This window comes from Botryllus schlosseri, chromosome 11 (genome assembly GCF_051294905.1).
Source record: "Botryllus schlosseri isolate E-star chromosome 11, Bs_hap1, whole genome shotgun sequence".
Taxonomy (NCBI): domain Eukaryota; kingdom Metazoa; phylum Chordata; class Ascidiacea; order Stolidobranchia; family Styelidae; genus Botryllus; species Botryllus schlosseri.
The window spans coordinates 7,451,797-7,477,702 of record NC_137246.1 but is presented as its reverse complement, the minus strand read 5'-3'; the positions used below and the strand labels follow the sequence as shown (position 1 = coordinate 7,477,702).

General features: G+C 39.9%; 1 protein-coding gene and 1 pseudogene across 6 annotated transcripts in view; one reads left to right on the top strand and one right to left on the bottom strand.

Annotated features, from left to right (window-relative positions):
• Positions 1-25,906, top strand: part of LOC145450005 (peptidyl-prolyl cis-trans isomerase pseudogene) — a 430,289-nt pseudogene that overhangs the window by 293,923 nt on the left and 110,460 nt on the right. The window contains exons 2-4 of one of the 2 annotated variants that reach the window (XR_013918398.1): positions 12,910-13,011; positions 13,095-13,142; positions 13,212-13,389. The exons of the other annotated variant lie outside the window; for it this stretch is intronic. The product of XR_013918398.1 is annotated as a peptidyl-prolyl cis-trans isomerase pseudogene, transcript variant X2 (transcript). Of the gene's footprint in view, positions 1-12,909; positions 13,012-13,094; positions 13,143-13,211; positions 13,390-25,906 lie in introns of those variants that run through there. 2 annotated transcript variants of the gene reach the window in all.
• Positions 1-25,906, bottom strand: part of LOC145450002 (uncharacterized) — a 245,823-nt gene that overhangs the window by 195,715 nt on the left and 24,202 nt on the right. Inside the window, exons 6-8 of one of the 4 annotated variants that reach the window (XM_080328452.1) lie at positions 23,815-23,916; positions 23,647-23,751; positions 22,825-23,091 (exon numbers count right to left, since the gene is read on the bottom strand). The exons of 2 other annotated variants lie outside the window; for them this stretch is intronic. In XM_080328452.1, the coding sequence (XP_080184578.1) occupies positions 23,000-23,091; positions 23,647-23,751; positions 23,815-23,916 (299 nt within the window). In that variant the 3' untranslated portion in view covers positions 22,825-22,999. Of the gene's footprint in view, positions 1-22,824; positions 23,092-23,646; positions 23,752-23,814; positions 23,917-25,906 lie in introns of those variants that run through there. One more of the 4 variants, XM_080328454.1, reaches the window with a different exon arrangement.

Genomic DNA, 25,906 nt, shown 5'->3' with positions numbered 1-25,906 from the left:
TTCTGTTGCATGATTCCTCGGCACTATCAATCCTCCATACTTTTCTTTCAGCATTTAATTCAGATACCAACATTGGTATTATGATGAAGTTTAGAGTGAAATATCCAATTATCATGATGCGCAAAATCAGAATCAGTTAAGATAGAGACCTTGTTTTGTATCCACATTCGTATTTAGTCTATCAAAATAAACTGGCATTACTAGTATCTCGAATCGTCCATCTGACGTCACATCAAATACGACCTTATCAGTCAGCCTTAATGAAGGATTACGACACGACGATGGTAAGTCACCTCGCATCCGCTTGTCAATGGCGATATTCATGCCTAAAACCAAGGGTTCTTGACTTATTGAATAGCCTTGACGCACTTTCAGTTCTAAAAATATTCTTTGGCCCTTCTCGAAAAGGAATTCTACCTTTTTGACGTAAGAAAAAATCAGAAAGCAGTGTATTTTCCATGTCCATGCAGTACGTATATGATTTCCATATCGCGTATTTCCCGAGTTTGAGGCACATTTCCCGTTCCCTAATGACACCGAGTTCGAGGACACCCTGATCTACATCACGGTTAATTGTACCGGTGGTTTATTTGGAATTATAATTTCATAATTTGCATTGTCCAAGGTAGATGGTTTCATATTTAATTAATAAGACCTTATGTAAAATTATATTAACTACACTTCCGCCCAATTTTATCGCCGTCTCAATAAATCCAACACAATATACCACGGGTAGAGTTTGACGGACTACCTTTTAGACCGAAGATCATCTAAATATTTTGTTTATTTGGTGTTGGTTTCCTCGAGTTCCTTCCCCTTATTTTCAAATTCCGGTTTTGATATGCCATTGACGAGATTGTATTATATGTCATTACGTCACTGCAACAATAATCTTTATATATATTTTTCAAATAAGGCTGGCCACATGCACTGTACTGACATTCTCACAGGAAAACAGTCAGCTGATAACCTCAAGTAATGAAAAAACGCTTAGATTATGAAAATGTTCTGGTATAATTAAGACCATTACAACGAAACTCTATGTGACATTCGTAAGACTGCTCCTACGACCCGACAGTAGGCTATGACCTATTGATATTACTGTTCAAAACGATGTTGATTGTGCACTAGGGTTGTTCAGAAATAACTTTTCATCAAATCGGCCCTGTTGCTCATAAACACTAATGGTTACTATGATATCACAGCAGGCATGGTGTGTTAAAAGCGAAACGAAATATATACAAGCTCGCAAAAATATATGTAATCCTACATTCGTATTTACGTTTGAAATACTTCAGTGCAGCGTTATACTAGGGTTGTCATCGACATGGACCAAAAAATAAGGACAGTCAAAAAATTCAATTAGCATGAAAAAGCGTTTTTGTACATATAATGTATTTATACGAGCCGTGGCATATCACATTCCATACTTTTAACCAGAAACAATCTGCCCCAGCAACTCCCTGTTATTAGAAAGTGCTTCATGGATCTCGCGACAGCTCAGTTCTAGGTTTACCTTTATTTAGGGCCGAAACAGCACTTCGTCAGCTCCCCCCCCCCCTCAAATGGTGTTGCCCCCTGGTGTGACCAAATTTCGTCAACTCGTTAAGACGAGGTGAGGCGTCAACCAAGATGGAAAAAGACCGCACACCAAGTTTAGACAGATCATTTTTGAGCGTATGGAGCAACAAATCCAGTAACAATGCTTGTCGTCTTGGTCCTGGCCAAAGAAAACTTATTTGCAATCTTGGAATTGGAGAATATTGCTTTGAACAATTGCGATGTGCAATCGTTGGTGAGGAATGATTGCTGGTGTTTGACAGTATAGAATGCCTAGGTACCCTCTGCAGCTGCTGCCTTGTAGTCTGAGGTCGTTGGTGCTGATCGACTTGTGGAAAAATTATTCATTGACTGGCTCAAATTAATCATCATGACACACTTCTTGTGTTTTGGGGTATCAATGTAAGTTAAAGTAGCGGTCTCTCCTATGGCCGCCAGGTTAATGTCACAATTGCAGATATTGCTATGTGCGAAACACTCGCTCTTCAATCTTCGTCAGATACCGTTGAATTCTCTCTCATAATCGACACGAAAAACGTTTTTACGCCTGTTTATTTCACTAATCAGATTTAGTCTTCTTTGTAGCTAAAACTATATGCGCAAGTGCAATATAATTTGGAGAACTTTATCAATGATTGATAGCTTTACTACTTTTTAACCAATGTGTCGACTGCACTGCGCCTTTTTTCACTATGCAATAAATGCGGCTTTCCCAACAGCTTGAGCTTATTCTGCTGTAAAAAGTCCTCCTCACACGCTACAATCACTGTTAGACTTTGTTATATTGTCCACTAGAGACTTGTTGTATTATTGAACAAAACAGGCATGGTGCGAAAGGCCTCAGTTAGCCGAGAACAACCCCCCCCCCCCCCCCCCTATACATACATACTGCTGTGGACCAAACAGCAGTAAGCTGGCATTGCTGTTTACTGCTAATATGACGTCCGCTGCGGTAGCTTGGTACAGCCGAAACTGCTGTACCCCCACTCATTGCCCTAGCTATCTCACTGATTTAGAAGTCAAATCTTGTGGTGTGTACGTCACGAGAGTTCCTTTCATTTATGATGTCATGAAATCTCGGTCGAGAAGCTTAATTTTAGAATATTATGTACCATGCAACATAGATACCAGATGAAAACGATCGAAGTTTTGTAGCGGTAGAAAACAAGACAAAATAAGGACGCAAGTCGAAAATAAGGACATTTCTTAGAAATAAGGACAGTCGAGTTTTCTAAGACGTGCCCCTTCAAAATAAGGACAAATCTTAGAAATAGGGACGGTATGGCAACCAAAAACGTCAATTTGAATTACCGGCTGAAAATTGGAATATTACCCATATGGCGATAATTACCACCAGGGTTAAAGCTTTTCCGCGCGTTTACATCTTTTCCACGCGTCAACAGTCTGTGATAGAGTTTGGATAATGACATTGCTAATTCGGGAAAAATAAGTATGACACTAATCAGCTGGAAATTAATCAACTACACTGAAATAGCCTTCTAGTAAAAACTATGGTGATAAAATTTGTAAATAAGATATTTACCACAGATAAATCTTCTATCTCAATGAAGAAATAAACTAACTAGCAGATAAAATACAGAAAAATGAGTTTCACAAATCGCAAGTAATAGTCGTTGGAAGTAACTTTTGTCGTGCCAGTGTAGATTTCACAAAATCAGAACAACGTTGTAGCTGTAGTCGTCGCAAGGGATGGTGTGAACGTGAGGTTCACGTTCGCGTTCTGTGTGTGAACCTCGGAAATTCGGAGGTTCACGTTCACAAACGAACCTTGGGAGGTTCTGTACTGTGAACCTTTTTCATATATTACAATGTTTACTTTAATTATTATAACACTATGCTCTCTACGCACGGCGATGGCAGCATGAAAATAAACACTAAGCGAGTATATACACCTCGACAATCTCATAAATTTTACTTGCTTTGTTACAAAAGTTTGCTTGAAATATACAGCTTTCCGTTTGTGAATATTTAGTGACTCTCTGCTGTGGGCTTTACCCGCAATCACACAACATCAAGAGTGAAATACACTACATGTGCTGAGCGAATGATGCTTATTCAACCAATCAATGAGATTGATATCGTTGTCTGATGTAAAAAATCTAGCAAGCGTGCGAGGTCAGCGGGGTCAATCTTGAATTGATACGTTTACTGTATCATAAAAATTAATCCGTGCGATTGTGGTGTTGGCTATACTGCTGTATAACTTGTTAATAGGGTAACATCGGTCGCAAGTATATAGAAACCCGTTTTACACTGTGCTCAATATCAACGTAGAAATACTCGGACGCCGACTACATTGTCCGGTCTGGCCTAGACCGCCAAGGCGTAAGCTTAGCCTATATTTCCTTGCAAGTCCTCGTCGATATTGTTGGCAAAGCGACAGAATATATATTATATCATTTGATTGCCCAAGTTGATACATCTAGCGACGTTTAAAAGGTCAATATGTACTTCAGTATTGTGGCATTATGTGGCCCGACTCGTTGCTCCGTATCGTGTACATTGATATATGCTATCACTTCACTGAAATATAGGGTTGAAATTAGCAATATGACGTCACGTGACGTCATGAGGTTCACGTTCGTGTTCACACAGAACCTTTCAAAAAGGTTCGCGTTCACACGAACCTGAACCGTCCAGAGGTTCACACCATCCCTAGTCGCAATGCATTATGGTATTTTTGAAAACTACTCATATATACTTCTACCAGGCGAATTAAGAATTAGGAGGCATTGTTTTCAGTTTTCAGTGAGGCCACGTCATCCTCCAGGCATATGCATGGAGGATGACTAACAATGAATAGGATGTTACAGGTTTCTGTGACCGCCCACCTGATAATAGCCATGTCAGACCTTCCTTCTATAAAATATCTTCCTCTTAACGCATGTCATATTATTTTCGAAATCTGGTGACCATTCCATATAATTGTCTACATTTGGCCTAGTATAGTACGGAAATGCGTATCAATACACTTTTACAAGAGGAGGTCTGATCTGGTATTTACAGACCCCCGCTGAATAATGTGCTTTAGAGTTTAAACTTGGTCATTTGGTTTCCCTGAGTTTTCGAACCCATAAAGTTTCAACGCTGATGTCAAGTATCAAAAATGCAGTTTAGACATGGATATGTTATTCATTACGTGTGTCCCATTCCCAGTTGCAATCTGCAGCATGCTTCTGGGTAGCTGAGGGATGCTAATAATACTGTTGAGACTGCTAGGTGCCCTAAAAAGTTAGAATAAATCCAAACGGTAGCCGCATCTAAAATTCAAAACATCCGGCCAACGTTTTCGTGAAATAAACGAGAACATTTAATTGGGTAATATCTGTCATGACTATATCAATCAAATGGTGGCATGGGATTCCCTGAATATCCATGCAAGACATCCGTGAGATACTCGAGTTCCCAGTATATAAATATGCTATATATTAGCTAGATAAATACCTCGAATATGAAGTGAGATCTCTGAAAGTCGATAATGCCTCGTAAGTAATAATCCGATTGCTGCGGGAATATAGACTTTCCCACATGAGATTTGCAAAGCGCATATCATCATGGAAATATCCACAAGCTTATTCGCTCTGATTTCGTGAAATCTACTTCGGCCCAAAATAAGATCCTTCAAGATATCAAATATAACCTAGGAAATGTACGTGTCACTTTATTTTCTCTTCATATGGTCCACGATTTCAGTTTTAAATTATTCTATTTGCAACTTAGAACGCCATCGTTTTCACCACTCTATTTCTATATAAGTAACTCATTTCGAGCTAATCAGTCTCTGATTTATTTTTTATTTCATTAATTAGCCAAGTCAGTATACGAACCCTCACAGGTCCCTTCTAAAGACTAAGCGCGTGTAAAAAGCATCACCCCTTACCCAACCTAAACTATACCGTCGTTCATTATAGACCTTTCCATCATAGTATCTACTGGCCACCATCTAAAATAGAGTTACCATATTTTGGGACCGGGAAAGGAGGACACTTTTATCAAATCATAAAAGTTCCGCCGATTTTGAAATTTTTACTGGAAATCTTGAGTTGACTAAAAAGGAATGCAATCACTTTGGTTCGACTCCCGAATTACCCACTTTTTAACAATACTTCTGCTTTGTTGGCTAAAACAAGGTCACCACTGACTCAGATGACTAGTTTTGAACGAATTTAAAGTTGAAATTGAATTTACATGCAATCTCCCCAAAGTGAAACAAACGTGCATAGTGGCGGTATCAAGTCGGACCTCACTACCATACCGAATGAACTGCACAAATATTTCCACAGGACAAATCACTTGGTGCGTACCGTTCCAAATACTTTTGTATGTCCCTATCAACGCACATAAGTTTAAACTCCGGTTTTCACAGTCTAGTCAATCTCTTCCAAATAGTAAAGTTTCATGTTTTAGGGACTAATAATTTTCATTACGGAGCATAATTTAACATAGCGCGAGGCATAATAGTTTTCCACATTGCGTAACTACGAAGACAAAGCTAAAGGACGCTTCGACCAAACGGTTACATTTGAAAGCCACTACATATATGAATAACTAGGGCGTTTTTTTTTGACATGTCAAAATTTTGTCACAATTGTAGCGTTAGGTCTAAATTTGTCAAAATTTTTCATGAAGTCAAAAATTTTTTGACGTCTGCATTTTGTTTGTATCGTAGATTTTGCACTGTCGGTGAACTTATCATTCGATACTTTACTGCTTGTAGCCTATTTTATAGGCCTATTGTTGTAAACGGCTAATTGTCTGCTCATTGTGAATCATAAACGGTCAAATAAAACAAATACGTAGACATGATGTTATGGTCAACGTACCGCAATATATTAACTGACAAAATACTTCTTGGGCATTGCATCATTCCTATATTAGGAAGCGCATGATCAAAAATTGGGATGTTGACAACATTGTCAGAATGAAGCAACACGGTGTGTCTCCAGCAGTGTATACGCACAACTTGAGTGTTGTCAGCCAACAACTGCTACTGTTGAACGTCCTTGGCAAGTTTCTTAGTATAAGGACATGCATTTTCTACCCAAGGATGTAGGACAGTATCTCTTGTTGCACAACATTTTTTTTAATTAATTCTACCGTAATACATATTGTAACCATTGGAATTCTCCATAGGGCCAGTTTTTGTTAAAATATTGTTTTTTTCATAAACAAAAGTTGCCTCTTTCAGAGCCAAAAACATTTTTTCAGGCCAAACTGCTTCGTCAGGACAGCTGGTTCCAACCAGAAATGAAGATAAGTGGTACAATTTTAACATTATGTTGGAAAGCACCTAATTTGCATACGTTAGGTCGTAAAATTTGGTCAAAATTCAGTTTTTTTAGCTCAAAATCTTTCTTTTTTTTAGGTTAAAAAAAACCGCCCTAATGATTACATAAATGTAATTTGTAAATGTAAATGTAAATAGCCCCTGATTAAGAAAATCGCCATGGTTCCAGGTAATCACAGCGCAGCGAAATAATGCGCTGTCGATTGTGTCACAAAAAACTTTATATGATGTTCTCCTGAAGTTTCTGCAAGGCGAAGTTCTGCTAACATTTACTGACCTGTGCGATTTCTGTTAAAAATAATGCGACTCGCTGTTTCCCAGCCTACATTGCACTGCCGCTAAATTGTACTGTACTCTACTGGCATTAACCGATAACCGGTAGTCACTGTTGCTAGGTTGAAGTAAATAACGATCCTCTTCTGTAAACTAGTGATTGACATCTTGACATGGTGTCAGTGGGTGGATTGGATAGTAGTCCTACACCTACACTAATCACGCAATGACTGGAAACTGTTACGAGAACACAGCACAGCACCACGCAGTCGCTATACCTTCAGTGGGCGAAGATGTTGTTCCTGCTTCACAACCAAGCAATGTAATTCAAGGTACGTTGGAACAACAAGCTAGCGCTAGCATGAACGAATCAAACAACACATTCTACCGAAACTGAATCATGAATCGATCTACATTTAACAAAAGCCAATTAACGGTCGGCATGTCTGTTCTGTGCGATGTTGATTTGATTACCATACATTTTTTGTTGTAGTTGTTTCTATGACATAATATTTGACTGTATACAATTAGTTCTCATTTGCTGATGATTATACCTATGAAGAGAGCCATTGGTAATCTGGCCGCCGATGTTGCAATGCGGCCGATTGCAAACCCCTTATGTCAGTAAGCCAGCATGCTGCATGTGACATGTTCATTGTTCAATTTCTTTTACGTAATAGAAATAAAATTTTTGATGTGAAATGGGCGACTTGGTTGTCGCACGCTCTCAACTAAAGGAGGAGTTAAAGGAACTTCTTGGCGGTACAGAAGTCCAATATGCAATCGGATAGTATATTCATATTGAAATGAACTGACTGACAGTCGTTAGGGGTAATCGTCAGCAACTAGTGGAGAATTGAAAATAACATCTTATATCAACATAATCGTATTGAAACAGCATATGACATCAGCGGCATGGAATTTTGAATAAACGTGATGGAGAGAGCGCAGAACCTCAATATACTAGATTAGATGGTACACGAACAGTCGAACACGAACACCTTCTATGGACACGGGCTTGGCTGGCGTATTTTCATAAAGGTTGACTCCAAGGCGCCCAAATGAAAGTGTGAACGGCCTCTCCCGCAACACGGAATCTGTCGTTCCGATAATTTTTCGCGCAAACAGGATTATCCGACAATGTTTGCCAATTGCAGAATCTATGGTCTTTGCCTGTTCTGAATCAAGATTCGGGGGATGAGTCAAGGGTGAGCCTTTCACCGAGCCTGATGCGCGTGTTCAAATAGATCTAGGGATGCTCTGTTTATGTGGTCCTGCAAACGTTGTTTCGTATTTTCCGTAGTCACAATCACAGTGGCACATATATTCATAAACTACATTCATTGGTTGAGATGAAGGAAGAACGTCTTTGCGTGTTGCAGGGAGCAGTTGGACTGTCGTACAAATTACGTTGGTCTTCACTGTATCGTCACACTTACTGAACACAGGAATCAATAGTTTTCGAAACAGGTGAAAAATAGAATAAATCCATGGTATATGGATATAAAATCTTTGGTTGTTCGTTCGGTAAGCTCTGCTGACTTTTTTGCGTTGAATTGCGTTAACTTCCTCTCGATGCAGATTGTTACCCGATCATACCATCAACACTCCATGCACGGAAGTGCCTATGAGGTTGATTTTTATGCATTTCTGACTAAATTATATTCTTTATTCACAGTAAAACTGGTAGATACACACATAATCCGGGGAGCAACCTGCCCCCAAAGGAAAATGGCGAGATTGGAGTAAATTTTTAAAATTTCAGTAATACATTCAAATTGTTATTCCTATGCAATACACGGAGAAGTCAGATTACAGAATTGCAGCAGATGAAGAATTGGCAAGGGTTACAGAGCAGAGGTAGAGATGATTGAAGATGAAGAATCGAAATTACAGAAATTATGCTGTGATTCACAAGTGTAATTTTAGTCCAGTGGTGCATTCAAGGCCTTCCGAAGAATGTGCACAGTGCCCAATAATGTGATTTTCTGGATCATGTCGAATCGAACGTTACCCGGAATTTGTTGGATATGCCTCATGAGTTTTTTGCTCACGACCCCTGTAGCACCAATGACTATCGGTACAATGTTTATTTTGCATCGCCACATTTTCTCACATTCCATTTTGAGGTCTGCGTATTTGGAGTATTTTTCTGATTCTTTTTGCAGTAGGTTGTGATCAGCTGGGACAGCCAGTTCAATGAATAAGCATTCTCTTTTCTTTTTTAGTTTGACGATTATATCCGGGCGGTTGCTCCTGATTTCGCGGTCAGTTATAACTGGTACATCCCACAGAATTTTTACTTGTTCGTTTTCTGTCACTGGTGCTGGGCTGTAATCATACCAATTTTTTGTCGAAGTGGTGATGTTAAAATGTTTGCATAATTCAAGATGAATGTAGTGACCAATCCTATTGTGTCTCCATGTGTATTCGGTAGCTGCAAGTGCCCCACAGCCGGACATGAGATGTGCTACAGTTTCATTTTGGTTGTGGCACATTCTGCATTTGCCGTCTGTGTTTTGCTTCAGAATTCTTTTGCGATAGTATTTTGTAGGAAGCGATTGGTCTTGTGCTGCGAAAATGAATCCTTCGCTTGCCGGTTTCAGGCCAGAGCTGGATAGCCAGGTCCATGAAAGCTCGTCTACATGGGGCTGTGAAGTTAACTTCTTGTGCTGTCCATGAAGAGGCATCGATTCCCATATCGTTTCTCTCATTTTGAGCATTGCATTTTTGTACTGGACTCGTGCTGCTTTTGCTATTGTTGTGGGTTTGGCAACAGTGTTTTCAGCAGTGTACAGTAGGGTTGTTCAGAATTGACCGACTTTCAAAAAGTCCAGGTTTTCAGTCCGATTCCCATGCCTTATACCTTAAAAACATATTCTGGCTACTTTTTTTTGTAACTCGTCCCCTGCATCCGTGTGCACATTGAGCTGGAAGAATAGCAGCTGAAAATAGGGGATTCCCCTAAAATCTGAGTGTCACGATTTTACCTAGCCTAGTTAAAGTGACATATAACATGGATTTATGCAGCTGTTGCGGTTTGGAGTGCTACAAAACCCCACTATATAAGGCATTCCTAGTTCAGGATATCATTTCCATGTCCCACACTGCCTTAGAACTGCTCAAAACTACCTAAAACTGATAGTCATTTTGTTGGATCACATATCCTACACCCCTCAAACCTACCCGGCACTGTTCATCAATTTCCTGGATCCCCATGTGCAAGAATACAACTGTAAATGTAACATCCACTCACAGCCACATAATAAACATCACAGGAAACGAAAAAATAAGGCAAAGAAAGAGATCAACTTGGCAAAATATTATATAAATCAGGTGGATGAAATGGTTGATTTCGAGAAATCTGCATATCTGTTCCGGTGATCTTCCACAGCTTGTAGGAGGCTCGTTCGCTGTTTTTTGTCATCCGTCATGAACGCAGCATAGTCGGTATTCAATTTTACCATACGCTCTGCTGCATCATTAACTAGTTCAACAGTATTCACAAATTCTTGAGCAGTCACGAAATCCGGACCAGTAGGCTATGCCATTCCGAAACTGGAAGACTCAACCAATCATGTTCCACATGTATAGCATCAAATAGAAACCACGATTCTGGCACAATCAAATCGACCATACTCATTGACTCAGAGACAGAGTCAGAGATCAGACTGAGAGGCATAGGCTACCTCTGCGAAATTTTTCAGGGATTGGCATTTTCAGCAATTTAGCAGCCATCGCTTCCTTCAGTTTGTCAGGAATCTTTGGATTAGTCGAGAACGTGGTAAATACCACCATTTCCTCAGTTAGATACCAATGATGTTTTCGCAATTTCTTGTATACCACATCAGCAACAGTGAGATCGCATAATGAAAAGTTTTTCATGTCATGAAGGAATTTGAGATCATTCCAAGGTGCGTCACATGCAATACCAGTTTTTAACCAAGCTGGAACATAAAACAAAGCAATGAATGTATTGATTCGTTCCAACTTTTCAATGAACTATTCAGAATAGTCCATTTGCTCACTCCACATGAACATTTTTTGACAGTACAGGACTTGACTCATCCATCTAGCGCTATGAGTAGCACCAGGCTTGCGAAAACGATGATCAACATATTTGTCATCCAAAATCGCCCAGGTGCCTGTTGCACATTCTCTGTAGTCATCTCTTATCAAGACTTCTTTCTGCTTTCCATCATTGGGTTTCATCAGTGGAATTATTTCTTGCTTTGCTTCATCAGCTTTCATCGCCAACCAGCTGCCTTCAATAAACTGCAGCGTTTTATAGCTTCTTGATTTATCAATATGTTTCCACTTCTTCTTGAAGGTATTAAAATCCGTGTTTTCAGGGCCTGTGGTTGTCGATCCAAACAAACACTTCCAAACCTCTCGAATGACCAGTTCATAAATATGATGGCGACAGGCATTGTAGAAAACTTTCCTGTTAATCAATTCTTCAAGTAACGGAACCGCACCTTTGTTTTTACCAGTGTTTGAGGATGTTGTGTCAAACACAAGAGCTCTAACAGATTTTGTTAAATTCCAAAGTTCCAGCAGTTCAAATGATGCACCAGCCTGTGCTTTTCCTGTAGCACTTTAATGATGCAGCAGAGCGTATGGTAAAATTGAATACCGACTATGCTGTGTTCATAACGGATGACAAAAAACAGCGAGCGAGCCTCCTACAAGCTGTGGAAGATCACCGGAACAGATATGCAGATTTCTCGAAATCAACCATTTCATCCACCTGATTTATGTAATATTTTGCCAAGTTGATCTCTTTCTTTGCCCTATTTTTTCGTTTCCTGTGATGTTTATTATGTGGCTGTGAGTGGATGTTACATTTACAGTTGTATTCTTGCACATGGGGATCCAGGAAATTGATGAACAGTGCCGGGTAGGTTTGAGGGGTGTAGGATATGTGATCCAACAAAATGACTATCAGTTTTAGGTAGTTTTGAGCAGTTCTAAGGCAGTGTGGGACATGGAAATGATATCCTGAACTACGAATGCCTTATATAGTGGGGTTTTGTAGCACTCCAAACCGCAACAGCTGCTTAAATCCATGTTATATGTCACTTTAACTAGGCTAGGTAAAATCGTGACACTCAGATTTAAGGGGAATCCCCTATTTTCAGCTGCTATTCTTCCAGCTCAATGTGCACACGGATGCAGGGGATGAGTTACAAAAAAAAGTAGCCAGAATATGTTTTTAAGGTATAAGGCATGGGAATCGGACTGAAAACCTGAACTTTTTGAAAGTCGGTCAATTCTGAACAACCCTAGTGTACAGGTTAGCTGTTTCCATGTTGACTTCTCTGACGTACTTGTCGTGACGATAGCTCAGAGATTTTGTTTTGCGCTGTTTGTCTTCCTGTGCAATGAGTATGCAGTAAATGTTTTCGCTGTTGTTGATGTACTGTGACAAGCCGATGATTTCTGTTTTGAAAGTTTGTTCAATTTCTTGTAGTCCTCGACCACCTTTTTTTCTGGGGATGTACAGTCTTTGTGTATCAGATTTTGGGTGATGCATGTGGTGCATTGTCATCAATTTTCTCGTCTTTGTATCCAATTTTTTAATTTCATCTTTGCGCCAGTTCACCACACCAAAGCTATATCTCAAGACAGGCACTGCAAGACTGTTTATGGCATTGATTTTGTTTTTGGAATTGAGTTCAGTTTTGAGAATTGACTTGAGCCTGCTAATGTATTCCTTTTTCAGACTTGATTTCATTGCAGCATGTTTAATGTTGTCGCTTTCACAGATCCCTAGATATTTATAGTGATCTTCGGCATTCAATTCTGTTATGGTTTCACCCAGTTTGAAGCTCATGTCGCCAGTGCTGGTGACTCTTCCACGTCGTATGGTAAGTTTTGAGCATTTATCCAAGCCAAATTTCATTTTTATATCTTCCGAAAACTCATGAACAATTTTCATTTGGTTATTCAGGTCTGCATCGGATTTCGCGTACAGTTTCAGATCATCCATGAACAAAAGGTGATGAATCTTTTGACCTTCAGAGTTTGCTGCTTTTTTCATCACGTATCCTGTTTCATTTTTTCTCAGCAACTCACTGAGTGGAGCTAAACTGAGGCAGAATAGAAGTGGTGAGAATGAGTCGCCTTGAAAGATACCATTCCGTATCTGAATTGTACAGGTTTCTGTTTCGCCTTGGTCATGTTTGATCAACAGTTTGGTATGCCAATTTTTCATTGAATCTTCAATAAATCTGATGATGATCGGATTCATTTTGTACATACGCATTGTTTTCAGTATCCATGTGTGAGGGACTGAATCGAAAGCTTTTTTGTAGTCTATCCATGCCATGCTGAGGTTAGTGTGTCTCCTCTTGCAGTTTTCAAGAATGGTTTTGTCAAGGAGCAGGTGATCCTTACAGCCAAGGGCACCTTCCTTGCATCCTTTCTGCTCAGGCGGAAGGAGGTTTTCTAGGTGTTTGTAGCTTCGTTTTGCCAGGATTTTGGTCAGTGTTTTGTACATGGTTGTCAGGCATGTTATCGGCCTGTAGTTCTTGGGGTCCCTGGTGTTTTCATTTTTTGGAATAAGATAGGTGATCCCTTGTGTGAACCAGGCTGGGATCTCGTGCGAGTTGGTTGAGGATAAAAGCTCATTGTAGATCGCCGCTAGGTAATTATGTGTTGCAGTTAGTTTTTTTAGCCAAAAGTTTTTGATCTGGTCAGGACCAGCTGCTTTCCAGTTCAGTGAACTTTTTAGGGCCTCCTTGATTTCTTGTTTTGTGATTTCTGACCATTGTTGTTCTGGTGTTTGTAGGTGGTCAGTGTGGAGGTCTTGTATCCAAGTTGCATTTGAGTTGTGCAATTTTTCAGTTTCCCATATTTCTTTCCAAAATGATTCCAGATCTGCAGTGGCTGGAATTTTGCTGCTGGTAATTTTGTGGTTTGACTTTTGTTTCATCATTCGGAAAAATTGGCCAGGTTTGCGAGTAAATAACAAGTTTTGGCGATATTGTGTTTCTCGCTTTTTATATCGTTTCAATCGTTGTGCTTTGGCGCATATTCTCATTTTTAATTCCTCTTGCAACATTGTCACTTTTTCTGTTGACTGCAGTTTTGTTTGGTGCTCCAGTTCTATTTTTTTTACCTTATTTTTTACTTTGCGGGAAACATTTCCTTTTTTTAGTTCTGAGAGTATCGCAACATCACACCTTAGTTTTGCGATTTTGTTTTCAATTCTGCGTTGCCAAGCTGGCGTGTGGCTTCCCCTTTTTTTGTTGACAGGTCTTGGTATTTTGCAGTGCCTTTCCGAGATAACTGCCGCAGTGCTGTAAATGAGGTTGTTGATTGTCGTTAAGGGACATTGTGGTCTTTCTCCTTTTTTGTCATTTATTGCAGGTAGTATGGTTTCTGTCAAAATTTTGTTCGCTACTGCAATATCAGTTTTCAGTTTCTTTGTAATTTGTAGGTCAGGTAAATTCACTCTGTCATTTATATCCAATGTGGAGTTCATTCGGTCGATAATTTTATTTTTGATCTCCAATTCTAATTCCGTGTCCATGTCATCAACGTTAGGTGATGTTGGTTCATTCGGGTGCCCGATGGTGTTTTGTGATTCTACCTCTGGGATGTTCAGGTCTTCAAGTGGTTGTTGCGGATACAGGTCATCTTGGCCGAATTGAAGTTCTAGTGCCTCAGAGTTTTCTGTGTTTTTGTTACAAATTTCGCTCTCGATTTCTGCGAGTTCTTGTTCTGATAATTTTTTCATTACACAGCGTCTCATAGTTGCCAGGGTATTGGCAGTCATGGTTGGAGAGTTGTTTGTTCTCTCTTTCCATTTTTGAAAAGTTCCTTCGGTTACTCCTGCCGAGTTTTCAAGTTTGGCTAAGAAGTAACATCTCATTATTTCTTTATACTCTTCTTTACTCCATCTGTGTCTCTTCTTTTTTTCTTTTGCAGCAGAGCTTTTTTGTGAGCCACAGTTCGGTGTTGCACAGGCGCCATGTTGAGAAATATCTTCTCTTTGGTGTTCCTGTGTGGTCGGAGTTGAGGAGTCCTCTGGGGTCATCCGCTTGGTCCCACGGCGGGTACGTCCAGGTGCAATATATCCAGATCGTTTCGCAGGCATCCACAGCAGTGGTGCGTCAGTTCAGAAGTTAGGTTAATTTAAAGTAATAATTAATTATTATTAATTAATTTCTTATAACAACCAAATTATTATTATTCTTTATTCACAGTAAAACTGGTAGATACACACATAATCCGGGGAGCAACCTGCCCCCAAAAGGAAAATGGCGAGATTGGAGTAAATTTTTAAAATTTCAGTAATACATTCAAATTGTTATTCCTATGCAATACACGGAGAAGTCAGATTACAGAATTGCAGCAGATGAAGAATTGGCAAGGGTTACAGAGCAGAGGTAGAGATGATTGAAGATGAAGAATCGAAATTACAGAAATTATGCTGTGATTCACAAGTGTAATTTTAGTCCAGTGGTGCATTCAAGGCCTTCCGAAGAATGTGCACAGTGCCCAATAATGTGATTTTCTGGATCATGTCGAATCGAACGTTACCCGGAATTTGTTGGATATGCCTCATGAGTTTTTTGCTCACGACCCCTGTAGCACCAATGACTATCGGTACAATGTTTATTTTGCATCGCCACATTTTCTCACATTCCATTTTGAGGTCTGCGTATTTGGAGTATTTTTCTGATTCTTTTTGCAGTAGGTTGTGATCAGCTGGGACAGCCAGTTCAATGAATAAGCATTCTCTTTTCTTTTTTAGTTTGACGATTATATCCGGGCGGTTGCTCCTGATTTCGCGGTCAGTTATAACTGGTACATCCCACAGAATTTTTACTTGTTCGTTTTCTGTCACTGGTGCTGGGCTGTAATCATACCAATTTTTTGTCGAAGTGGTGATGTTAAAATGTTTGCATAATTCAAGATGAATGTAGTGACCAATCCTATTGTGTCTCCATGTGTATTCGGTAGCTGCAAGTGCACCACAGCCGGACATATTATTATTATTATTATTATTATTGGAATAGTGGCGCTTATAACCGATTAGGTCTTTTGCGCCACGTACGAGATGATTAGCGTAAACAATATTTCAAAGATATTTCGCACACGACAGAACCAATTCCACCACCGGGGTAACCAGTTGGGGAGACGTGAGAACATTCTCAAGAGAAAATACGATGCCTTAATAGTTGCAGGATTCAAATAGAAATCGACTAAATTTCTGACTAAATGAATTCCAACGCAGGTATTGGCCTGTGAATGTCGGTTTCTTGAAGATGAATGCTTCAAATTTTCAGGTATCATCTTTTCGACCAAAACGTCCGAAATGGCAATGTGTTAATTGTGTACCATCTAAAATATTGATGCAACGCCTAATTACATAATATATACTTACCAATGCAGATTACTGCAGTAACGCATAAGTAAGTAAGCAAGCAGATAGGCAGGCAGGCAGGCACTGGCAGGCAGGCAGGCAGGCAGGCAGGCAAGTGAGTTAACATTATTACGTTGATATAATTTGTACAGTTGACTCAGTCGATTTACAAATTGTATTTCACTGTAATAGTAATTTTATAAAAGAATTTGAGGCTATTCATTAGGGTGGAGTGAAAATGACTTTTTTTTTTCAAATCAAAAAAAGGCCTTCCTCAATCCCGACAAATGACCTAAAACTTCAATAAAAAGTGACTTCAGGGCGTTGCCCCCATTTTCCAGCCGGAAACCCCCCGATTTCTGCGCGTGCGGGGGGGGGAATGGCCCATCTCGGTAACCGCTGGTCGTAGAGTCATGATATATAGCTCAAAATCTGCGGAAGCATCATGTTTCTATCTGTCTTCAGAAGAAAGTTTTCTCTATTGTGAACACAAAATGAGTTATAGCCAAAAAACAATATATACGCACATTTTTGTTGAAATTCAGCATTTATTCTGACGAATTGTGATCCGTCATCAGTTTTTTTGAAACTAAAAGTAACACACTGGCAATACCGAATATTGGGCCCATAATACAAATATATTCACAACACAGTCCTTTTAAAATCGGTTCAAAACATCATAATGAAACACCCACATTTAACGGCTTATTGAAAACGCATTTTTGTGTCAAATTTTTTCATCAGTTTACGAGACTTAATTTTTTGGCAATTGAGAGGCCATCTCGTCTTTGAAATCCCGAAACTTGTGATGATGCTTCTGTTACGAGCTTTACATGTCGTTCCACTGTTTCATTGTGGCATGGATGAAACAAAATCACAGGCTTCTCGCGGCCTTCTTCCCACTCTGCATCAGTTAAGTGCTCAATCGTTGGAGGAAGTTGTTGATAAGGTTCAATATCAACCAACTCGTGGTATGCCTTGGCTTTGGGACACAGAATAAACGAATAGTACCCCAGTTCAATTGGTTGGAACTGCTATGACTTTCAATGTCCACAAGTGAATTTTATTCAGCGGCATGTTTTCGAAACGCAAGCACCTTGGTCACACCCTTATTTCGTATGTCTTCATTATCATCTACCAGCATTGCAATCATAATATTTTCGGGGTGTGCGGAATAACCGTTTCTTATCACCACATTCAAAGCAATTTTTCGAACGTTTCGGTCAGAGAAATTCAAAACCTGTTTAATCAAGTTGAAGATGTTTCTGGGTCCATGTGTTATATGTTTGTTTTCCTTGATCTCAAACCATGTCGGAAAATACACTTCAAGGCAAAAACGAACAAGAATCTCTAGTTTCAAAGGCGGTTCATCAACTGTTACATAATACCTTAAAGCTCTGCACTGCATCCTAAAGTTAGCCATCTTGAATGCGCAACTGGTGGTTCAACCTCCAAGTAAGCCAAATCATCAGCATTTCCTTGAATAATTGCCCAGCACATTCATAAGCATATAACTGGTCCTTGAGTCACTAACAATTTCTGATGGGAGCTTTGGAACGGCCATAAGTGGTGGCGAAAGCTTTTTGAATTGAGTAACTGGCCAACAAAATGCACTTCCACGTAGTTTTTTTTTTCAATTGGGTGTGACCAAGGTGCTGGCGATTCGAAAACATGCCGCTGAATAAAATTCACTTCTGGACATTGAGAGTCATAGCAGTTTCAACCAATCGAACTGCGGCCCTTTTCGTTTATTCTGTGTCCCAAAGTTGAACTTGGAAGCAAAGGCATACCACGAGTTGGTTGATATTGAACCTTATATCAACAACTTCCTCCAGCGATTGAGCCCTAACTGATGCAGAGTTGGAAGAATGCCGTGAGAAGCCTCTAATTTTGTTTCATCCATGCCACAATCAAACAGTGGAACGACATGTAAAGCTCGTAACAGAAGCAGACATGGGGTGATTACTTCATGAATGTAATCGATTGCGATTACGATTACGATTACAGCAAAATCAGTAAGTAGTCGATTACGATTACGATTACATTGGAAAAGTAATCACGATTACTCACGATTACATTTATTTTGCTTCTTAAAATTTTATTTGAACATATAGTGGAAGACAATATAACGATTTTGAGGCCTCATGAGAAAACAACTTTATTTTTAAATGAGACGTCATGACGTCATCTTTGTTTACGTCATAATATACCCATTGCTCAACTATACAGCTAATGATTTCTTGCATCTAAAGATTTGCATTCTAACCAAGGGCTTAAGCAAACCTTCCAAGAGGGGGGGGGGCGAAGGGCGAGCTCGAAGGGGACACAAAATTATTTAAATTAACCTAAATTATAGAGTATTTTCGAAATATTTGATAATTTTGAAATTCTTCGCACTTCGCGATTTAATGTCGCTAAATATCTGGATTTTGGAATGCATACCTCGCCCTCTCAAGAAAAAATATGCATACTTTATAGAACTAAGTATTTCGGTGCCGGCCATTACCGCGCCACGATACACCGGGACATATTCAGTTTCAGCGCGCTACCAAAGATACCTTGGCCGAAACTATGCGTATGTGTCCATTGTCCATAACCACGCTGGACGGGCGCGACGAATAACCTTGTCCTACCAATACAAGTGTCACACGGGAAACCTCAGATGAAACTACGCCCTTAAAATGATAATTTGTGTGTGCGTCTCACGAAAGATTTTCTTTATTTTTCCTTTAGTCGGCTACGTTTGGGTGACTCCAGTAACTTTTGACAATAACTGACGGGTGTTCACGAATTGGGCCCGCCCGAAGATATTATAATTATGAATTGCGTGCTGCCCTAAATTTTCGTTAACACCACCTCCCCCAGTTCGACCGGCATATCTGACCACGGGGCTGAGAGAGGATAAAAAATGAATAGTAATGTATGGAATTACCAATAGACGAAATTTAGTCATGAACTTGAAATATTTTTGCACTTGGCGCGACTTGAAAGCAAATGCACAGCGAATCTACATTCTACATCGCATCAAAACATGTCATCCAGTTGTGACTAAAAGCCCGGTAATAAAAGAAGGAAAGAGATGAACTTCGCACGCCAGAATTTTGACTCATCATCCTGGGGGCGAGACTAATGTTTCGGGTACGAAGTGCTGTTTCGGTCCTGATTCTAGCTGTAACCCACGCTAGCATGGTGTATAAGTGGATGGCTATGGTGGCCGATCCAAATGTTCAGTAAAGAATTGCGAAGTAACGATTGGTCTCCGTTTCAAGTAGGGCCATGAGAATAAGACAGAGTGAACATAAAATTCGGCCTACAATAAAGATATCGATATTGAGCCGTTGAAATTTAATTCTTTGATGTTGTTGCCGTCATGTTCAATTTGATGAGTACAAAATTTCAAATATCCATCCGATGTACGTAAATAGGCCTATACTGCTCGACGCTCATCAAGCAGCAAGAGTCAAACTGCTTTATAACTAAGCGTAACCAGGCATCAATACATACGTTACTATTTGAAGCTAGGCCAAGTTGTGATTATTATCCTGCTGCGAGATAGTGGCTTCTAATTGCATTTATAACCTGATATGAGGCATGGCGGATATTCTTACAATCACTCAAACACATGTACAAATTGTTCATCGAATATCTATTTACTACGCGTGGACAATACGTTACGCAATGACGAGCAAGGCGAATAGGCTATACTTGTGACATAATAATGAGCAGTAGCTTCTGAAAATCAGACGTATGAGTATGGCGTATTATCGCACTCTTCATTGTTCAAGAATACTCACTGTTCAGTTCATGTCATATAGTCCTTGTACGGATAAAAAGTAATCGTTTATTCACGAAGAAATCGATTAGATATGAGAAATAGTCGATTAGGATTACGATTACTTTGGATTTTTTTCGAATGTAATCGATTGCGATTACGATTACTTGAAAATGCTGTAATCGTCGTAATCGATTACGATTACTAATCACGATTACCCCATGTCTGAACAGAAGCATCAGCACAAGTTTCGGGATTTCAATGACGAGATGGCCTCATTCGCCGAAAAATTAAGTCTCGTAAACTGATGAAAAAACTTGACAAAAGAATGCATTTTCAATAAGTCGTTAAATGTGAGTGTTTCATTATGATGTTTTGAACCGATTTTAAAAGGACTGTGTTGTGAATATATTTGTAATATGGGCCCAATATTCGGTATTGTCAGTGTGTTACTTTTCTTTAAAAAAAAACTAATAACAGATCACAATTCGTCAGAATAAATGCTGAATTTCAACAAAAATGTGCGTATATATATGGTTTTTTGGCTATAACTCATTTTCTGTTCACAATAGAGAAAACTTTCTTCTTGAGACAGATAGAAACATGATGCTTCCGCAGATTTTGAGCTATATATATCATGACTCTACGATCAGCGGTGGCCGAGATGGGCCATTTTACCCCCCCCCCCCCACGCGCAGAAATTGGGGGGTTGCCGGCGGGAAAATGGGGGCAACACCCTGAAGTCACTTTTTATTGAAGTTTTAGGTCATTTGTCAGGATTGAGGAAGGCCTTTTTTTTATTTAAAAAAAAGTCATTTTCACTCCACCCTACTATTCATGTGTTATTGCAGATTGCAAAGGCTTCGCCCAAACTGCATGTCAGCTCAGTTGTTGCTCAATGCGAATTTTCCTGATTCTTATGTATATGATTATCGTCAGATTCGCATGGGTTTTCGGCGATATCCGGACGGATTGTTCCTCTGTTACTCAGTCTGATGGATTCGCATTCTCAAAAACTTGGGTGTTACACGTCCAACAGCTCCCTTCGATGTATAGCAACCGTAAAATTAGGGCGAGAAACAATGATTCGAGTACTCGAATATGAATCGAGTATTAATTTTAATGATTCGAGTCGAGTAGTAAAAGACGATTTTTTCCGAGTAGTGACATTATGCGCTCGGCGCAACTGAAAGTTACTTTACTAACGAGAATTATAGTTTTGATACTATTTTTCACTGAGGAACCATTGAGACCTTAATTGGCCGTGTCGCATCATACGAGACATAATACAAAGCTACGAACGTTACTGGAAATAACACATTTACGAAGTCATGATCATCCCGCAAGATTATCGAGAAATGCAATGAAATCGGTATGGCCGAAAAATATACCAAAGTATATCTTTAATGTGACGGATAACAGTTATTATGTTCTTTGTGGTGTCATCAAAGTAATATATTTGAACTTTGATATAGTACATTATGCTGTCACGACATAATGAGGTATACTCAAATACTAGACTCGACTCGAAGCGTAATACGTGATTTTGCCCTGCTCTATTAATGTTGATATGTTTACCATCATATGTTCGGCTCCAGGTGATCAGTTGATATACAGCTGTTTCCTGCACTATCGTCGACAGTCGAATGGTTTGCAAGCTTTTGAAACAACGCAGCAAAACACTAACCTTTCCTCTCTAACTACACTCCAGATGATTGCTGCTTAGGCTACTGTCCCTCAACCAGTGACGTCATATGTCATTTTCGACGTTTTTGATTGACGTGCGATTTTCTACATCTGTCGACCGAAATCACCGTTAATATTCAGTTCTGTGTGGCATACAGTATATTTTGAAATCTGAAAATAAAAATCACTGTCAGACTACCAAGAGCTGTCGATCGCTTGAGAAAATTTATTGGATCACAGACAGTTGAAATAACACGCGAATCTGCGCAGTAGGCATATATTGTTAGGAGACTTGGTTTAGTGATGACAGCCGCCGCTGACTATGCTCGGCAATACTGTTTCTATTCCAGTTAGTAGCGCTGGATGCTTGTCTGGGCTCCTCGCACTCCTCTGTAGCTCGTTCCTATGGTGACCACAAAGCCTAGAAATGACCCGATTAAGGGGGTACTAAATGAAGCGAATGGAAAGGGCAAGATAACTATTGACACCGGCACTGGCCGATGTGGATGCCGGATTAAAATATCGTAACTGGTGGTTTCGGCATCCTCCTATCCGTCCATTATATCGCATTGTGTCTTCATGTCTTGCGTGTCGCATTGTGTGTATATAGAGCGGATAAAAATATATACTCTGACCTCTGACTATACTCCGATTGTTATGTTATGGTTTGTTCGAATTAAGCACCTTGACAACACGAGCGTGTGTCTATTCACGCATATCTATAGGCTACTTATTATGGAAGACAAGCAGGCCCCGGAGCGACACATCTTTCAATACCTAATTCTCGCGCGATTAAACCATCTATAGTTCACTTTACCCAGCAATGCAATGCACCCATAGAACATTCAGTCCAGTTATTTATTTTAGCATTTGTATAATAGTAATATTAGCGTGTACGAGTGCGCAATATCATATATGAATCGCCTGTGCAATAATAGAAGAATAAAAACTTATTCGGTAAAACAACCAAATTGTAAACACATAAAGTAACTATACATTCCAGTGGCTTCCAACCTTTCTACGGTCACGAGCTCCAATTTGCGGCGTGTAGAATAATACCGATCACAGAAAAAGTCAACGACAAACTTCCCATGGTGATGCCTCCGTATATTCGTTCTGCGTAAATGAGTTTGTAAATGACGCAAAATATCGGATGAAACTTGATGTGTGCAAGCAAAGTAGGCAGGGCCGTTACACTTTGAGGCATAATTCCTTCTTCAGACAAGGGGCGTAATCTGATCAATTTGAACCTATTTGATTTGGAACATTCACAACTAGAACTAGAACTAGAAGTGTACTGTACACTGTTTTAAAAGCTGCAACTAGGACTAGAACTATTAAAATCCAGTAGTTAGTTGACCATCAGCTAACTATAAATTGGTACAGTGTGCAGAAGTCTGATTGAACCGTATCATTAGTTAATGACAATATGCCTCTCGGTGACTATACAATATTTATTCATTCTTATTATAGAGAAACTGATCTTATTTGCAGCGGCTGGAGCCATTTCGTATGTAGCTTGGCGAGAGTGGTCACTGGCATAGCATGAACCGGTAAAAGGTGACTGAACAACTCCGTTACCAACTCAATAATCTAAGCCCAACCACTCTACCATCCTGCATTTTGGCTGGGACGTGACAGAATGTGAGAGTAACATATCTATCTTCTCACCTGGCGTGCAGTATGGACCCTGCGGAATCGCCACTACAATTATATTCACGACGGACAGCACAGGAGCCACGATGATACACGTAATGTGAAACCAAATCATAGTAGCTGTAAATACGGAACATTTTATACTTTCGACCGAATTGAGTCCTCTTCAACTAATGTCATCACCGGCTTTCGGCTGCATGAATGAATATATTGCCAATGCGACCACTAGGCCAGTGAAGCCAATTCCGAGTCCCATCAACACATACGCCGCTGTATTTCTTGTGTCTGTTGTAGATATAGAAATGTGCAGATTGGATTATTAAATATATATACTACTTGTCTGGTTTTCGTATCTGGTTTATCTGAGCTCTCGTCGCTTACACCACTGCGGTTGCAGTTTACACTGTAGGCCTGCTGTACACACAAGCCCAGATTGAAGGTGAGCCGACTAAAACGAAAAGCAGCCAGCAAAGCTACCGACACATGACAATCGAGAAATCTCTATCAATCACCAAGTGTGTGCCTGACGTGGGACTAATTGTCGGTCTCCTGTGTTTGTATAGGTATGGCAAGAAACGCTTTGGTGAGATTTTCTCGCAGTGTTCTAGGGCAGGGGTGTCAAACATACGGCCCACGGGCCGCATCCGGCCCGCCAGACGATTTCATCCGGCCCGCGAAACAATTCTGAGTAGATTGGATTTTCTTTTATATATTTTCAAGCACATTTGGGACAAATGTTGAGATATTTTGTTGGAAATACTTCCATATTTATGATGCCCATTACCCGTCTACAGCGCTGTGGTTTCACTCTAGTTACCACTTTGGTAAGAAGTCGTAGTTTTATACAAATATGGACCAAAAAGGTAGTTCTTCAACAGAAGCGAAAACGCCAATGCGGAATCGTTATAGACAGAGAAAATATAATGGTGGCACAAAATATAATTGAAAGATTTATAGTCGCACTGCTGTGTCAATTTCGATCCAATATATCCCCAGACATCAGAGAAACCGGACTCGCGGTTTAATAATAATAAACCAAACTTTAACGTCTGCGTTACCAATTAAATATCTTGTATTCCTCGCAAGCCATATGCAGGGCCAACGCCAGACTCCGACTAAATCAAAGGGAGCACAGAATATGGCTACTTATCTTCGTTAACGCCTGTGTTTCAGCAGTTCTTAACTGTATCCAACTGGCAATCATCGTGTTTTAGCCAATCACATTGTTCGCGAATAGAGGTTATGCGACTTGCTACTCCTAATTTAAAAACCGATCCGCGTATTATCTATATGCTTTTAAGGTATTCAAGTGAAAAGCAAGAGCACAGCAAGGTAACATTTTGGAATCAGTTAACTGATCCGGCCCGCGAACGATTTGAAGGCTTGAATCCGGCCCGCGACGCAATTTGAGTTTGACACCCCTGCTCTAGGGTGTTTGTCAACCTTGCAGACACGTGTTACTGGTCTGTAATCGTAAATACAATTGATCTTTGTTCTCAATCACTTTCCAGGACAAAACGAATTGTATTTATGACATCAGACCAGAGAAACATCCTCAATCAGATTACAGTGTTGCGATATAACTTAGTGGTACGTTCGAATAGGTTGCGGGTACAAGTTCTACCGAGCTCGGCTCCAGGATTCACCTCTCTGAGATTGGGTAGCGAAGTGTATACTACAGTTTCACTCTGTTGCAGGGGGTCAAACATACGGCCCGCGGGCCGCATCTGACCCGCCGGACGATTTCAGCCGACCCGCGAAGCAATACTCTGATCCAGCACATTTGTGAGAAATGTTTAGATTTTTTGTAGGAAATAGTTCTATTAAATAATCCCCCAAGAAAGCAAATTTCGAGCATATTCATAGGTCACATTATAACCGCCCAGCTGAGGTGTTGCGGTTTCACTCTAGTTACCCTTCGGAACAAGTCGGTGACATTCGTACGTAATTTTGAGAAAGCCCAAAAGTGCCAACTCAGTTCAGAGTTTTATGGAAAATGGACCAAAACCAGTCACACAGAACCGTTATATACAGGTTCATGGATAATATATGTTAGTTATACGAATATAATTCAAATATCTGTTGTCGCACTACTGTAGAACTTCCGACTCGCGGCCTCCATGCAGAGACACCCGAATCGCGATTTAATAATAATAATAAACCAAATTCCAACGCCCGCGTGTACAGTTGAATCTTTTATATTCTTAACAACGCATACGCGGTGGCAATGCCAGATTACGACTAAAAAGGGAACACAAAAATATGTCAACTTATA